The 17,383-nt window shown below is 38.1% G+C and overlaps 1 protein-coding gene across 8 annotated transcripts in view; it reads right to left on the reverse strand.

Moving 5' to 3' along the window:
• ATP8B4 (ATPase phospholipid transporting 8B4 (putative)) overlaps positions 1 to 17,383 on the reverse strand; it is a 254,349-nt gene that overhangs the window by 79,543 nt on the left and 157,423 nt on the right. For all 8 annotated transcript variants that reach the window (XM_036258122.1, XM_036258114.1, XM_036258105.1 and 5 more), the window contains 3 exons: positions 15,851 to 16,047; positions 6,719 to 6,927; positions 3,095 to 3,138 (listed from right to left, as the gene is read on the reverse strand). In XM_036258122.1, the coding sequence (XP_036114015.1) occupies positions 3,095 to 3,138; positions 6,719 to 6,927; positions 15,851 to 16,047 (450 nt within the window). The remainder of the gene's footprint in view (positions 1 to 3,094; positions 3,139 to 6,718; positions 6,928 to 15,850; positions 16,048 to 17,383) is intronic.

A 17,383-nucleotide genomic window follows, 5' to 3' on the forward strand; every position in this document is an offset into this window, starting at 1 on the left:
TGTATATGTAATTATGTGCCATTATACATACACTGAGCGTTTTGTGATTGGAGTGCATGTAAGTTTGCCATTTCTGCTTGCTTAATTTTACTGTTTGACTGTCATTTCTTATTAGTCTTTGGATATGTGCTATTTTTCTTATTGTATGTGTCTATAATTCACTGTAAAGCCTTTTTGAAATGAGGCATAGTATAGGCTAAATGAACAAGCAAACAAAGAATAAACTAACAAGTTTGAAAGTACTTTTAAAAATTGGAATACAAAGCAAAATCTAACCCTATGCTGTACACAAGAGACACACCTAAAATAAAGTCACTCAGAAACATTGAAAATAAAAGATGGGCAAATGCAAATGAAAAGAAACCAGGAGTCATGATCTTAATAGCAAATTAGGTTTAAATCAGACCAAGAATAATTAAATGAATCAAAGAAGAGCACTTTTAATGTTAAATTGTGTAATTCATAATAAAAATGCAACCACTATAAACATTAATATACCCCAAAATAGCAAAACAAAACAAAAATTTCAGATTATATAGGAGCTAGAGAGATTATCAGAACATTTTAATTAACCTATTTAACTCAAACAGATAATATAGATAAGAGATAAATAATGAAACAGAAGACCTAAATAATATAATTAATAAGATAGTACTAAATGACATTTAGCTAATTTTATGCTTTGAAAACAAAATATACATACGCTTTCTCTTTTAAAGACCCTGGAACATTGAGCATAGTAAGCCACAAAGAAAACCCCAATATATTCCAAAAAGTAGAAATAATACAAATATATTATTTTATGAAAAGTACTATCAAGTTAGAGTGAAAAAAAACCCTACCACTTAAAAATTTTTAAACTCTTTCTTAAAAATTCATGGTTCAATATATTCAGATTGACATAATAAAAATATATTTTAATAAACTACATACCCAAATTTATGTGATAAAACTAAAGCTGTGTTCAGGTGAAAATTAATAACTATAAATTTTTGTATAAAAAAAGGTAGAATAGCCCTGGCCAGTTTTACTCAGTGGTTAGAGCATAGGCCTGTGGACCAGAGAGTCCCGGGTTTGGTTCCCGCTAAGGGCATGTACCTTGGTTGCAGTTGGTCCTCTGCCCCGGTTGGGGTCGTGTGGGTGGCAACCACTCGATGTGTCTGTCTCACATCGATGTTTCTCTCTCTCTCTTCCTCCCACTCTCCCTCCGGTTCTATCTGAGGATAAATGCAAAAATGTTCTCGGGTAAGGATTAAAAAAAAGGAAAAATAAAACCAAATGTTAAGCATCTAGGCAAAAAGTTGGGGTGGAGGAAATAGCAAAAGAAATCTAAGGAGTGGAGAAAGACAGCATTAATAAAGACAAAAGCACAACTTACTGATTAAAATGTAAGAAAAAAATAACATAAATAATAAATCAATTTAAAACCTGTACTTTTTGTGGGAGAAAGAGGCAACTTTCTAACATAATCAAGAAGGGGGGAAAAAATAAGAAATGAGAAAAAGAAATAGCCACAGATAAAGAGGAAATTAAAAGAATCATAAGAGATCTCTTTGTTCAACTCATAGCAAATCTGAAAATCCTACTGAACTGGAGAATATTCTAGGAAAATATAATATTCCAAATCATTTCAGAAAAGGTAGAAATTCTAAACAGATAACTATCATAGAAAAGAAAATAGCATTATCAAAGGGCTACCACCCCCACGGCACCAGGTCTACATGATTTTGCAGGAGAATTTTATGAAAACTTGAAGAAACAGACCATTTTGATGTTATATGAATTGTCCTATGAAATATTAAAATAAGGAAAGAACATTCTCTTTCTACAGCAAATATAACATTGGAAGCAAAGCAAACATTACTCCCTAAATGAACATTGAAGACGAATGTGTCTTACAAATACCAATGCACACATCTAAAGCATTAGCAGACTCTAGTAGCTCATTGAAAATACATTTTAACATAACAAGTGACATTTATTCGCAGAAACCATGGATGATAACGCAATAAATAACTGTGTAAAAAGTGTAAGCCAGAAGTTCACAGAAAAGGGAATACAATCAGCTACTGGAAATATGAAAAGATATTCAACCTCACTCATAAAAAGAAAAATTAAAATTAGAACCATTTTGATATACTGTTTTTTACATAGTTTGTTAATGATCAAAACCTGTGATAAGCCCTGGCTGGTTTTCTCAGTGGTTGGAGCGTTGGCTCATGGACCAGAGAGTCCCGGGTTCGGTTTCTGCTAAGGGCACATAACCTCAGTTGCAGTTTGTCCCCAGCCCAGGCTGGGGTCGTGTGGGTGGCAACCACTCAATGTGTCTGTCTCACATTGATATTTCTCTCTCTCTTCCTCCCTCTCTCCCTTCGGCTCTATCTGAAGTTAAATGAAAAAAAAAAAAAATTAGTATATATTCTAAAGAGGGTAATCTGGCAATATTTATCAAATAACAAATGCACATACCTTTCAATTTAGCAATTCATTTCTAACAATGGAACTTGTTAGAGAGTACAGAATCCACATGAGATTGTGTAGGTACACACTGTTACTTTTGTTGCATTTTCTTTACTAGAAAATATTGGAAATATCCTGAATGTCTAATAGTTTCTCCTTACATAAATTACGGATCATCAATATGACAAAATACTATTCAATCATTAAAAAGAATAAGGAGCACTTATTTTTTTTTACTGATCAAGAAAAATCTCTAAGATGCCTTGTTGAGAAAGAAAGTTGAGAGGAGCAGGATAGGGGAGGAGGGAGCCAATGGGGACAAAAGGGGGAACATCCATAATACATTCAATAATAAAGATGAGTCTAAAAAAAGAACAGTATACATATGCTACCATAAAAGGTGGAGAAATATATTTGCTTGCATATACATAAATATTTCTAAAAGAATAAAAAACTGAGAACTCTGGTTGGAGGACCTGGATGAGATAGCATTTTGAACCACATTAATCTATTTTTTAATGTTATATAGCTCATCTGATCATAGTGAAAATAAGGCCTCTGAAAACTCATCATTTTTTAAAAGCATGCACAGTTTGAAATTAATCATAAGAATGAAATGTTATCACCCCCACACCTTAGTAATGTCTGTCTTCTGATCCAGGTCATCATGTACTTCACCTACCAAACAAAAATTGAGAATTAAAAATAAATGAAATCGAAACTAGATTTAGACATTAGTCTTAAGGAATACATTTATTTATTAAAGCACCAGTACTGGATGGCATTACAAGCTCAAACGCAGACTTTTTAGGAGTGTTTTCAAATTGTAATCCTAGACATAGCAATCTACACAGAGAGATGCTCATGTTTGCCCACAATAGAATTAACATGCAGTATGCATTTAAAAAAATACAAAACACAAAACTTGAAATCATGTTTTTCTGAAATTTCATCATTCTGGCATTACATTATCTATGATGTTTGTAAGAGGTAAATTTTATTTTCTACTTTATCTCCACTTTTGGAGAATACAAAATTATATCCAATACAGACCAATTCTTGTCAATGCTAGAACTTGGTGAGTACATCTTGGTCTATTGTGGTTGGGGCCAGAAATATGTGTAAATTATGAAGGTAAAACAAGCAAGTAAACTTTAGATATTGTCAGTGCCTTCTTCAGACAGAGAACATAGCCACCTAGGTGCCAGATATTTTTTTAAATAACTTTTCTTAGTATAAAGCCAATATGTGATTATTATACATTTATTTTAAAATACAGGACATTTACAGTAGAAAATTAAAATGATTACCAGTCCCACCACCCAGAGACAACCAATATTTGTTGTTTTCAGGTTGATTATATGTGTGTGCATATGTGTATATGTTTGTGTCTATACATATATTTATCATACTGTTCATAAATTTCTGCTTCCTGCTTTTTTTAATCACTAAAAGGATAAGAATGTCTCCTGTCATTAACAGTTCTCTGTGAATCTAATTTTGAATGGTTTTCTGATAGTCCATGTAGCATCATTCACTGGAGTTTTACCCTAGCCGGAGGCCTTTAAAACTTCTAATTTTTGCTCGGCGTTTGAAGGTGCAATGCTATGTGTCAGGACTCTAATTCTTGTAAAAATAATAAGAGTTATTTGCATCAATCCTGTGCCAGGCACTTACATTATCACTTATCTTTTGAACAAACTTGCAGATGAAGATTGTCATTTCTGTCTTATGGATGAGTGAACTGAAGAACTGAGTTCCAAGTAACAAGACTAAACTAAGACTGCAAAGGTAGCAGAGTGGATTTCTGAGCCTAAGTGTCTCTCTTTTCACTACATAATGCTATGACCAAAAAAAAAAAACACTTGACCAACAATTATTTGTTGCTTTTTGGGGCACAGGTCTAAACCTGGGGTGCTGCATAGCTGCACAGGGAGCAGTCCCTGAGCTAGTGGAATTTAAATCTCAAACTCACTCTGCTTATGTTCCAATCATTATCCCATATGCAGTAACTCCAGTAAATAATCATTTTTTTAAGAACTGTATCTTTGTGTAAAATGATTCCCCCAAAGAAAGCTCACTTTTAGGGCTATGATGGGACTGAAGAAAAATTAAAGAGGTCTAAGAAAAATGATAGTTCTGAGCCAGATAATAGAAGATTTAGATAAATCAGAGTATAATTTCAAAATTGCCCAAGGTCTGGATCTATGATATAAACGAGACCAACGTGTGTGAAAACAGGAAAGAGTTATTCTGAAACATTCTGTGAGTGCTTTAGTAAAAATATATTTTCATGATATCATGAATGCATTATAAATTATTATGGCATAGAAATTAAGGGTCTAAAGGGGTTACTTAAATATTTCAGTTACTTTCCTGCATTTTATGAGGGAAATTACAAGCTATCGTGGATTTATACATTTGGAGACTTGCAAAGATCCTGGGATATATACTTTATGAAAATCAAGGACCTCCTCTAAAAATAATCCTGGGGTAAATATCTCTACAAACAAATCTTGGTCCAAATGTCTGATATTTTCCTTAACATCATTTTCTAGAAGTGATATTATTATATTTTCAATACATACCATGGTAAAATAATTCAAAACGTTCCACAATTTCAAAATACCTCCAATACTTTAACTGAAAGTTTTCCATTTAAACTACTCTTTGGGTTAAGGCAGTATTTTGAAAGCCTTTGAAGCTAATGTCCAAAAAAAACTTTCTGAGGAAAGGTTCTATTTACTAGTCATTATGATAGTGAGATATGAAATGCACAATATAGCTGAGGGCTTATGTGAGTGCGGGTTGAAAGCCATCTGGTCCACTGCTAGAGTGGGGCAGAGAAGTGAGGAAGCCATGGTGACCCGGGGTTACAGGGCTGGGTTGAAAGGAGGAGGTCAAAGGCAGGAGAGTATAAAAATCAACTTCTTGCCCTGGCCAGTTTTGCTCAGTGGTTAGAGCATCAGTCCTCAGACTGAAGGGTCTCGGGTTTGATTCCAGTCAAGGGCACGTATCTGGGTTGCAGGTTCAATCCCTGGCCCCATTCAGGGTTATGTGGGAGGCAACCAAAAGCTGTGTCTCTCTCCCGTCGATGTTTCTCTCTCTCTCCCTCCCTCTCTTTCTTCCACTCGGTCTAAAAATTAATGGAAAAATATCCTCGGGTGAGGATTAACAAAACAAAAAAAATCAATTTCTTGTGTTCTTAGTTTTGTTCAAGGTCAAATATATACATATATATTATATATATATATATAGAGAGAGAGAGAGAGAGAGAGAGAGAGAGATATTTGGGGGGGAGAGAAAGATAGGAACATTGATGTGAGAGAGAAACATCCATTGGCTGCCTCCTGCATGGCCCCTGGGGATCAAGCTCACAACCCAGGAATATGCCCTGACCGGGAATCAAACTGGGACCTCTCAGTCCATGGGACAATGCTCAATCCACTGTGCCACACCAGCCAGCTTGCTTTAAAATATTTGGCAGTATGTGAAGTTTCCCATCAGGAGACAAAGGGAATTTTTGCCTCTCTTTACTTCCTGGGATTTCTGTTTAAAGAAACTGGACTCTCAGAATCCAGTGAAGTGAGATTGGGGGTCCAGGGGAGCCCAACATACCCCTTCTACAGAGCTTCCGTGCTCTCAGCAGAAGAAACTGTCTTGGAATTGGCCAAAGTCTGGGTGACAAGGGTCTCGTATAAATAGAAGGCTTTAAGTCCAAATACAGAGACAGTATCCTGAACAAAGCTGACAAACAGGAACTGCATATGGACGAACCAGCTTGTCTGGCCACTCAAAATAGCCCACTACACTGTGAATTCTCAGGAATGAATAGTAAATTCTCACAAACACAGGAACTAACATCAATTCCAGAGCTGATGGGAAGCAAGTACAAAAAAACTACCAAAAAAAATGCCCCCCTGGGGTTATAGGTCTATTAAGCACCACAAAGCAGAGTCCCAGAGTTGGAACACTGAGTGGAACCTCGGACAGTATCACATCTAAGCCCCTCTCTACCCATGAATGGTAACAAAGCCAGTTTCATCTCAATTATTCAACATTCATCCAGCTAATATTCAGTGAGTGTTTAGTATGTGCTAAGCACTATGTTAGATGCCGGTGGTGCCCATGTTAACAAGAAAGCAGGGATGGTTTTGGGTTTCTTAATAAGAAAAAAAAAATAGGCTTGCTTGTTTCTTAAAGGACCATTAACAATATCTTTTTTTTTTTTTTTTTTTTAAGGAACTGTTTCCCTTACCATAGATTCTCCCATCAATGGAACACTTTTTAAAAGTCATGATGTTCTGAGTGAGGGTGCCCGTTTTGTCAGAGAAAACATATTCAATCTGGCCCAGCTCCTCGTTGAGAGTGGTCGTTCGAGCTTCCGCAGGTGTTGCTTTTTCAGAGTAATACATCTTCCGATCCCAGTTTATAAAATAACTGTGTCCCAGACGAATTACTTCCACACTTTCATCCATTAAAATGGAAAAAAAAAAAAAAAAAATGAGAGAGAGAGAGAGAAGTGTTCCATCAATTTCAGAATATACAAAGCTTTGCCAAAATAAGAAGTCTGCCAAAGTCTGGGGAGTTTAGAAGAAAATGTGGATGCTCTGTCCCTAGGTCCTCATGACCTTCAGAAGCATCTCAGCAGTTTGTTTCTTAAACCTTCCTAAGTCATTTCCTCACAGCACCAGGGAACAATGGGCTGGCTTCGCATAAAGTCCAGGGACCCTTCCATGGTTCTCTGTTTACAGTGGAGATTTCTTGTGTTACTTATTAGTTGGCATCTCTCCTACATTTTAGGAGAAACTAACTATTATTAAAGATGCTTGTCAGATGTCTGAGCTAAAGAAATGTGTTGTTGAGGACTTTCTCACCAATACATTTTTTTATATGGCTTCACTTTGCCACAAGAGGTAGAAACTATCTCCCGAAGCATAGAAAAAACTGTGATATTGAGTGAAAACAGGGGTGTGTTGTCATATTACTCTGCCCATTTACCAGGACGAGAGCATTGTCTTATAATCTAGTAGTGATTTATGACTTTGCAACTCTGGAAATGAAGTTTCTGCAGCCAAGAATATGATCATTTTCAATCTTTGTTATGCATAAGGCCAAACCGATTTCCAAAAACATTTTAACAATGTAAATTTCTGCCATTAGATTACTGAAAATTATCTTTGACTAGATGCCAAGTCAAATACATCGAATTACTGTTTACTGGATTTCTTTTCAGTGTGTTAAACATTTGTTTCAGATTTTATTGGCCAGTTGTTTTCTTCTCAGGATTATCTAATTGTGTTATCTGCCTACTTTTATTTTTCCTATCTAGAGGTAGTGTATTTCTTATTTATTTGTTAAAAACGATATGTGTATATCTTATATATACACACATTATGCAAATATGCTACCCAATTTATCATTTGTCTTTTAAGTTTGTTTCTACTATTTTTAACATACAGAAGTTTTCTCTTTTGAATTGATCAAATTTTATAGTTTCTGTTTCGGGAGTTTTGCTTAGATAGGCCTTCCCTGTGCCAAGATTATACATACAGATATCTATATTCTTCCTCTAGTTCTTTATTAATTTTTTCCACATTTAATTCTTTGTCACAGAATTTTTTTAATACGATGTACATATAAAGAGCTAATGTCAACTTTTACCAACAGAAATATTTTCATCACAGTGTGTTTAGTAATGAACTTTTCCCCTACTATGTTGGGCTGCTTCCTTGTCACATACAAATTAGTTTTCTCCCTAGAATCTGTTTTAGGAATTTCTATTTTTTTCCGTAATATGTCACTTAATGGTCTCTTGTTTTCCTTATTGCAGCTTTATAAAAATTTGGCAATACCTGGAAAGAGAGAAGAGAACATTTATTCTCTTCTTTTTTTAAAATTCTGAGCTATGATCCATCATTTATTTTTCCTGATAGGATCAACATATTCATGTAAATAAACTTTAGAATTCATGTATCAGCTTTCTTATAAAATTATTTAGGTTTTTACAAAATCTATGTTAGACTCTGAATTACTTTAAAAGAACTGGTATTTTATAATGCCTAAAACAACTTCAAGAAGGATAAATCTTTCCAGAAATTCCGTTTTAAAAAGTACCTCCAATGGGGGGGTGGAAATTGATTTAGTCTTGTTTTGCTTTCTTTTTCACATAGGTTCACACCACAGCTTGATAAATGTGTTCCTGGACATTACATCTTTTTTACTGATAATTTTAAAAATTGTTATTTGCGTAAAAATGTGACTATGTGACAAAATCAGACATTGAATTAAATGATCTCACTAAGAGTTTTACAGAATCTTTTGGATTTTCTAGAATTGCAATCACATTATCTATGCTTTTCCTTTCTAATAGGATTGTTTCCGTTCTGGTTTCATGACTCATTGCGTTCACTGATATTTCAGTTGCATGTGCGAGCACATTTATAAGGACATCCAGAGTGGTATAAAATAGGGGTGGTAGCAGCAAGGACCCACAGCTTATTTCTGACCTCACTGGGAATCAGGCCTTGGTTTTCTCAGCTGTAAAGTGAGGAAGTTCATGGAGGCCTGGTACGCCACCTCTGAATACTTGTCTCCTTGAAGACAAAGAGGACACCCAAGTGCTTTCTGGGCATTAAATTCTATGCTTCTACTTCTATAACTGCACGACATAGCTACATTTCCTCCCCCAAGGTGGTATGGTACCAGTTCATTTTCCAACCATTTAAATGTTAACATTATTTTTCCACCCAAACTAAACATCACATTATGACTTTGTAGAATCACGTGATATAAAAATAAATGTCATACTCTGCATGTATTTATTCATATATTTTCCTGTTACGCTTTACTGGTCTGTATCTACCACCACCACCATCCGCACACACCCATCCTTATAAGTTCCTTGATAGCTGTTCTAATTCAGCTTCACGTTCCTTAGTCCCTCACTCAGAAAGCATTAGTGCACATGGACCAGACACCTGCTCTATCTGTCATGGGCAGTCAGTCGGGATTCCTGAATGAATCCTGACTCTCTATTCTCTAATTTCATTAATAAGGACATTAGCAGAGGTTAAATGACTAACCCCAGGTCACATAAATAATTAACCACAGAGCCAAGACAAGAATTTGGGCATCTGGTAAAGCCAGGGCAGACTTGACCTTAAGAATGCCATCAGGACAGCTTTATGCAGGTAACTACGGAAATCAGCTGGAGCTTTCATTTATTTGAAAGTAAAGTAGCTCCCTGAAAATGCAAGGCAGCATGAATGGAACAGAATGTGTTCCTTCTGTGTTGCAGCACAAGCCAAAGGAAGTACTCTACATTAATTTGAATTCTTAGATCGAAAAAGAGTCTGTAGAGAGAAGCATATCCTTTTTTGTCGGGGAAAAAAAGTTTTAAGAGAGTCACAGTGGAACCCTCAGCCCTTTGTTTTAGGATAGAGGAAGGAGACCCGTGTTCAGAGTTAGCATAATCAAGCCCCTTAGTGCCTTCTGCCCGGATGCCGAGAGCAGGGCTAACGATTCCCCCCATTCGATGGCAAAACAAGCAACATGGAAATAAGTTCCTATTGCTTTGGGGAAGAAAATAAAAAAACTCTAAAGCTAATGCCTGGGGAGTACATGGTTGTATTTCTTAAATAAAGTATTTAAAAATCATAGCTGGGTGCGTTTAACACTACAGATAAACACACTGACAGCATAGAACTGTCTCACCACAGTCAACGTCCTTTCATCACGTGGAATTGTTAACCATTCAAAGGAAATTCTGCACTTGTATTCTCAAGTGACATATGGCCCTGATTTATCCTTGGTATCTATTCAAAAGCCGAATGGAAGTTGCTAGTGAAGGCCTTTATCCCTCCAAATAGAAATAACTGGGAGTTCGCTTTCTCTAGATCTCAGTCTTTAAGACTAAGACACCTGAAATTCCTCAGAATGCCTTCCCCACCCCCACCTTGAGATCAGAATCACTGTTTCTATTTAGTGAGAAAAGCTTACATTTATCCTCATTAATACTATGCCTTACCAACAGAGAACTCCAGTTTGTTTGTTTTTTCTCTCGATACCTTTACTGATTAATAAATCATGCTCAGTTTAGGCATAGAGGAAAAATACTGCCAAGTGTGAGAAGACTTGGATTTCGATCGCGGTTCTGTCCCTAACCAGTTCCATCATCATGAGTGAATCGTCTCATTTTTGAAAGAAGTTCAGCAATTACTCCCGAAGAGTGTTTAGGAGACATAAATGAGATAAAGTACATGAAAGTACTTTATATAAAATGTTAAAAGCTATCTAAAGGTACGGTGGTATTATTTGGAGCAGAAAAGACACTCAGAAATCAGTTATTTTAATCCCCTCATTTTATTGAGCAGCACATATTTGACAGGCTAACTAAGTAACAGAGAAGCCAAGTGCCTTCTCCAAGGTCACAGAGTATCGGTGGCAGTGCCCAGACCAGAACGTGGGTTTGGACTACTCCAAACAGATTTTCTCTCCACCATTGCAGGGGATACATTAGAAGGAAAATGAATCTTAACCTAGGAATCTAGCCTTGGTCTCTAAAAAAAAAAACAAAAAAAAAACTTTCAAATCAATAAATGAAAAATGTCAATGCACTTCAAAGAAAGAACATATATAGAATATACTTCCTTCATGAGGACATATGAAACTGCGCACTTACTGGTGGTAACTCACTATGAGCATATATTATTCATGTAGGACATAAAAGGAAAGCTATAAAAGCTGACCATAGCTGTTCTGGCAAAGAATGGGATTTACTACAAACTTTATAATTGGATACAAGCTTGAAAGGTCCTCAGAATCAAATATGAGCCAGTAGGATACAGTTTAAATAGGGCCCACTCTGACCACAGCTCCAGAAGGTTCAAAGTATTTGTGGTGTTATGGCCACATGCCACTACTTCAAGTCAATTTCCCACAACTTGACATTTCAGTTTCCTGACTGCTATCCAAAACAAGGGTGGATTTTGTCATTAATTTCCCTTGCTTCGTCATAAGTAGAATTTTGGAAAGAGAGAAAAAGGAGCTCATAAAAATTAGTGGAGATTTAGAGCTGGTGATCTGGTGTATTGTTAAAATACTGGTGATGAGGAAAGTCAAACTACCAGCTCTCCTTGGCTCCAGCATCTCTGGGATGGTCTGGCTCAGTCTTGGTGTGATTAGGATCAAGACTGAATTAAGTACAGACTCTAGGGCCAACTTATCAAACACACAAACTCACACATACACATATACATGTATATGTACATATACAGAGAGAGGTGTGTGTACATCTATATATGTGTGTGTGTGTGTGTGTGTGTGTGTGTGTGTGTGTGTATACACATATATATATGTAGAGATAGACATAGACATAGACATAGACATAGACATAGACATAGACATAGACATAGACATAGACATAGACATAGACATAGACATAGACATAGACACCATTATAGTTCTAGTTTGTAGGACCAAATCTAGAATGACAAATCAAGTTGTAGTGGGAGTTATGAATCATGCTTCTATTTAGCAATGGTTAAGCACCACCAACTATATTTCAACTCCTTTATATAGTCATTTATAGTTACAAATAATAATAGAAAAATTAATATTAAGCTCTTACAAAGTGTCAGGCATTTTTCTAAGAGCATTACATGTTTGTTTACTCCTCAGATAATCCTATCATTTTCTCTATTTTATTTTTTTTTTGCATCTGGTATCTTTTTTTTTTTTTAACTCATCTTTATTGCTGAATGTATTACAGAGGTTTCTTCCATTTTTCTCCATTGACTCCCTCCTCCCCATTGCCGCCCCCTCCTGCCTTCCCCACACTATTGTTGGTGTCCATTGGTTATGTATATATGCCTAGAAGTTCTTTGGTTTATGTCATCTCACCCTCCTTCCCCCTTTCCCTTTGAGGTTCATCAGTCAAACAACCAATTTGTATTTCTTAATTCCTTCATCTTTTTTACCCATCCCCCCAGCCTCCACCCATCTGGCAAGCAACAAAATGTTCTCTGCATCTATGAGTCTGTTTCTGTTCTGCTTGCTCATTTTGTTTGTAGATTCAGTTGTTGATAGATATGTATTAATTGCCATTTATTGTTCACATTTTTGTTCTTCTTCTCCTTCAAGAAGACCCTTCAACATTTCATATAATACTGGTTTGGTGGTGATGAACTCCTTTAGCTTTTTCTTGTCCGGAAAACTCTTGATATGTTCATCCATTCTAAATGATAGCTTTGCAAGATAGAGTAATCTTGGTTGCAGGTCATTGCTTTTCATCACCTTGAATATCTCTTGCCACTCCTTTCTGGCCTGCAAAGTTTCTTTTGAGAAATCAGCTGACAGTCTTATGGGAGCTCCTTTTTAGGTAATGGACTGCTTTTCTCTTGCTGCTTTTAAGATTCTCTCTTTGTATTTAACCTTTGGCATTTTGATGATGATGTGTCTTGGTGTGGACCTCTTTGGGTTCAACTTGTTTGGGACTCTCTGTGCTTCCTGAAGTTGTATGCCTGTTTCCTTCACCAAGTTAGGGAAGTTTTCTGTCATTATTGTTTCAAATAGTTTTTCAATTTCTTGCTCTCTCTCTTCTCCTTCAGGCACCCCTATGATGTGAATGTTGGCATGCTTAAAGTTGTCCCAGAGGCTCCTTACACTATCCTCATTTTTTTTTTTCTTTTTTCTTTTTTCTGTTCTGATTGGGTGTTTTCTGCTTCCTTATATTCCAAATCGATGGTTTGCTTCTTGGCTTTACCTACTCTGCTATTGATTCCCTGTAAATTATTCTTTATTTCAGTTAGTGCATCTTAATTTCTGACTGGCCCTTTTTTATGTTGTTGATGTTCTCACTAAGTTCCTTGGAGGTCTCCCTAAGTTCCTTGAAGGTCTCACTAAGTCCCTTGGATGTCTCACCAAGTTTCCTGAGCAACCTTATAACATGTGTTATGAACTCTGCATCTGTTAGATTGCTTATCTCCATTTTGTTTAGTTCTTTTCCCGGAGTTTTGTTCTTTTCTTTCATTTGAGACATGTTTCTTTGTTTCCTTATTTTGGCTGCTTCCCTGTGATTGTTTCTATGTATTAGGCAGAGTTGCTATGCTTTCTAGGCTTCATAGGGTGGCCTACTGTTATAGGTGTCCTGTAGGATCCAGTGGCATAGTCTCCCTGATCACTCCACCTGGGCCCTCTCAGTGCACCCCTAGTGTAGACTATTCACCCTTCTCTTGTTATTGAGTCTTGACTGCTGTTGGCACATCAGTGGGAGGGGTTTACTCAGGCTGGTCAGCTGCAAGGACTGGCTGTGCCCACTAGCCACTATCTTGGAGGATCAACTATGTAGGGGCCCACCACACAGAGCAAAACTTACTTCAGCAGGGCTCTGGTACCCACTGAGTCCACTCATTGAGTGTGTCCCTTGTGGAGGTGGTTGGGTGGTGGTGTTTCGATGTAGTCTGAAGCTGTCCACCAGGTGTGTTGGCTCTGTGACAAAGTCAGCCGCTGCCTCTGCTCTATCCAGGGCCACCTGGCATAAACTACAAAGTGAACTGCAGATGGCTGCTTCTTGTGCTGGGCTTGGAGGTGTCCAGGAAAAGCCAAGTTGTGAACCAAGGCTAGCTGCGTCTAGTGCCAGGCCTGGGGCCACTTAATGAGAGGTATGGGGCTCCCTGAGACTGGCCCCTCTCGAGCCCCAGCTCCGCACCATTCTTGTGGGCCACTGGGTCACACAGGTTCATCTGGAACCCCGGCTCCACACCGCTCTTGTGGGCCGCTGGGTGGCACAGGGCCCTATGGAGCCCCCTGTTGTGGCTGGGGAGTGCTGCTGCCCAGTGGGTCTCAGCTCCTGCTCAGCCTTTGTTGTAGTTTTTGGGAATGGTTCTCTGCTGCTGGTCTGTGCTTCTGTTGCCTAGGGATAGATGTCTGCTCCCCAGCCTCTGTTGCTGGGGGTATATCTTGACTCTGATTGGGCTTCTACTGCGGGGGATGGTGCTGGGCTCCCAGCAGTTTGCAGCTTCTGCAACCGGCACCTTGACAGCTCCACTACTGGGCACTGGTCTGTGATGACACAGGGTGGCCACTGGTCCCATGGTGCCAGTGCACCAGTGGACTCAGTTACCAGATGCTGCTTGTTTGAGAGATTTTAGGAAACTCTGAAGAAGAATCCAAGACAGGCCAATCCAATGGTAAAGTCTTTGAAAACAGCTTGGGTGGGCCCAAAAGTTGGGTGGGGCGGGGCCTCATGGAATCACCAGGGGGTGGCCAACAGTGTGAGCCAAGTTGCTGGAGTCCCAGATATGGCGGCTATCTGCCTGTCCTGTGGGGGAAGGGTTCACCAAAGGAAAATTGACCTCCACCATCACCTCTGTCCAGGAGAAAGCTGCCTCTCCAGCCCTCGTCGGGAGGCCAAACAGCTCAGTTCTTCTCTGTTCTCTGATGCCCCTCAAGCTGCCTCCCCTCGGAGCTCAGGAGGAACGGGTGTGAGTAAGTCTGTGCATGGGCCCTTTAAGAGGAACTCCTGGGGCTTCTGTAGCCACAGCTTCCCTCTGCCTCAGCTCCCACTGGTTTTTCCAGCCAGAAGTTATGGGGACTTCTGTTCCGGGCACTGGGACCCTGATCCGGGTGCCTGGTGTGAAACGGGGACCCCTCACTCCTCAGGGAGGACCTTTCCAGCTGAGGTCTCTCTGATTTTTATCTGACACACGTGGGTGTGGGACCGGCCCATCTGTGCCTCCACCCCTCCTACCAGTCTCGATGTGGTGGCTGCTTTACTTTTGAGGTGGTAGGACTTCCATTCAGCTGGATTTCAGGCTGTTCTGAGTGATGGTTGTGTTGTAGTTTTGTTGTAATTTTGATGTGGTTGTGGGAAGAGGCAATACTGCGTTTACGTACGCCACCATCTTGATCCACCTCTCACCTTTTCTCTATTTTTAAAATGTGAAAATTGAGGCACTAAAAGTTGAGTTAACTTGCCCAATTTACAGAACTAGGAAGGATCTGAAGCCAGGTATCTGGAGCCAGACAAGGGCAGGGAGGCACCATTGTCATAGATATCCCCAAATATTCTTTTCTTTCTTGCCCAACATCAACTTAATTCAAATGTATCAGGCTGCATGAGATTATATTATAGTCCATATATTCCAAAGAAAAAGATTGATGAGGAAACGAATCAAAGAAGAAAATAAAATGCATTTATTGTCATTTGAAAATGTAAAAGCTAAACAGATTAACCAGCTTAGTTGCTTCATGTGTAACAGCTGTGGCAGATCCTAAACAAAGCGAGACATCTATCTCACTGTAGTAATTTTAAAACAAACAAAAATGATTACGCAAAACAAAGGCTTTGCATGAAATGGCTTCACTCAAATATAAACTCTCATCTTACCTCACGTATAATGAAATAGGTACAACTGTGTTGAGAATAATAATATATGACCAGAATGTTAAGAATCCTGAGAACACAGAGTTCTTCTCTCCTTCATTCCAGAAAAGGTAAGTTTTGAATTGGTCCCCAACTTGGTTCGCCCAGATTGAATTTCCTATTGCAAGAATAATTCCCAAACATACCAGAAACCCAAAAATCTGAAATGAGAATAGAAGTCTGGTTAAGGTTAATTTGAATCAAAACTAGTCATATCAATGCAATCTAATTACACTTCTAACGCCAAGAAAGTGTCATTTGAAAAGCAAGTTATAAAAAGCTGTTCTTACTTATCATTAACCATGCAAATAAAATTTAGCATTACTATGTAGAGAACTCAGCTAAATATTTTGCATTCATTTTCTCATTTCTCCCTTTGACTTTGAGATATGAACAGTTACTTTCACACTTTACTGGTCAAAAACAAAAATACAATGGAAGCACAGAAAAATTATATAACTTGTCCATGGTCACAAAGCTAATAACTTTAATTCCTCAATTCACAATCAGTGCACATGTTTAAGTGGCTTAAGTAAAGAACATATGTCCTGATGTGCCCTGTTCAACCCCAGTTTACATCTATTGTCCAGACGTAATATTAATAGTGTTCCTCCCTTCCCCCTTTAAAAGTACCCCTTTTAAAGGATAAGTTATATAATCACCCAAGGCACAAAAGCAAAAGTAAAAAATATCAATGATAAAGAACTGTCCCAGACTGGGCAAGTCTTTTGGCTACAGATCTAGCTGCATAATACTTACTTAAGGTTAACCAGAAAGATAAGGATTAATTAAAAGATTACATATTTAAATTAATATTTTTTAATTAATATTTTTATTGTTGAAAGTAATACAGATGTCTCCTTTTTTTCCCCCATTGGTTCCCTCCTTCCCACACCCACTCCTCTCCTGCTTTCCCAACCTATTTTCTGTGTCCATTGGTTGCATATATGCATATAAGTTCTTTGGTTTATCTCTTCCCCCTCCCACCCCCTTCCCTCTGAGGTTTGTCAGTCTGTTCCCTACTTCCATGACTCTGAATCTATTTTTATTGACAGTTATTTTCTTCATGATGTTCCATAAATAAGTGAGATCATGTGGTACTTGTCTTTCTCTGACTGACTTATTTCGCTTAGCACAATACTCTCTAGGTCCTTCAATGTCATCTCAAAGGGTAAGAGATCTTTCTTTCTTACAGCTGCATAGTATTTTATATATTTTCTCCTTTTGAGATTAAAAAAAAAAAAAGGTAGGAAGCAACCTGAAAACTAGCTGACTCTTACATTGTGATCAGTATCGGTATTAACAAAACAAACATTTTGTAAGTGTAGGAAATAGAAAGATAGCAGAGTCAGTTCCTTGTGAGCCCCAAATTCCAGCTTTAACAGGAAGAACACAAAGTCAGTGAATGTGGTAAGACTTGAGCTGAACACAATGTTTAGGGGACTTTGCTCTGCAAAGTGTCACACGGAGAGGAGCTGAGACCAGCCACGGGGGACA

This window comes from Molossus molossus, unplaced genomic scaffold, assembly GCF_014108415.1.
Source record: "Molossus molossus isolate mMolMol1 unplaced genomic scaffold, mMolMol1.p scaffold_m16_p_1, whole genome shotgun sequence".
NCBI lineage: Eukaryota > Metazoa > Chordata > Mammalia > Chiroptera > Molossidae > Molossus > Molossus molossus.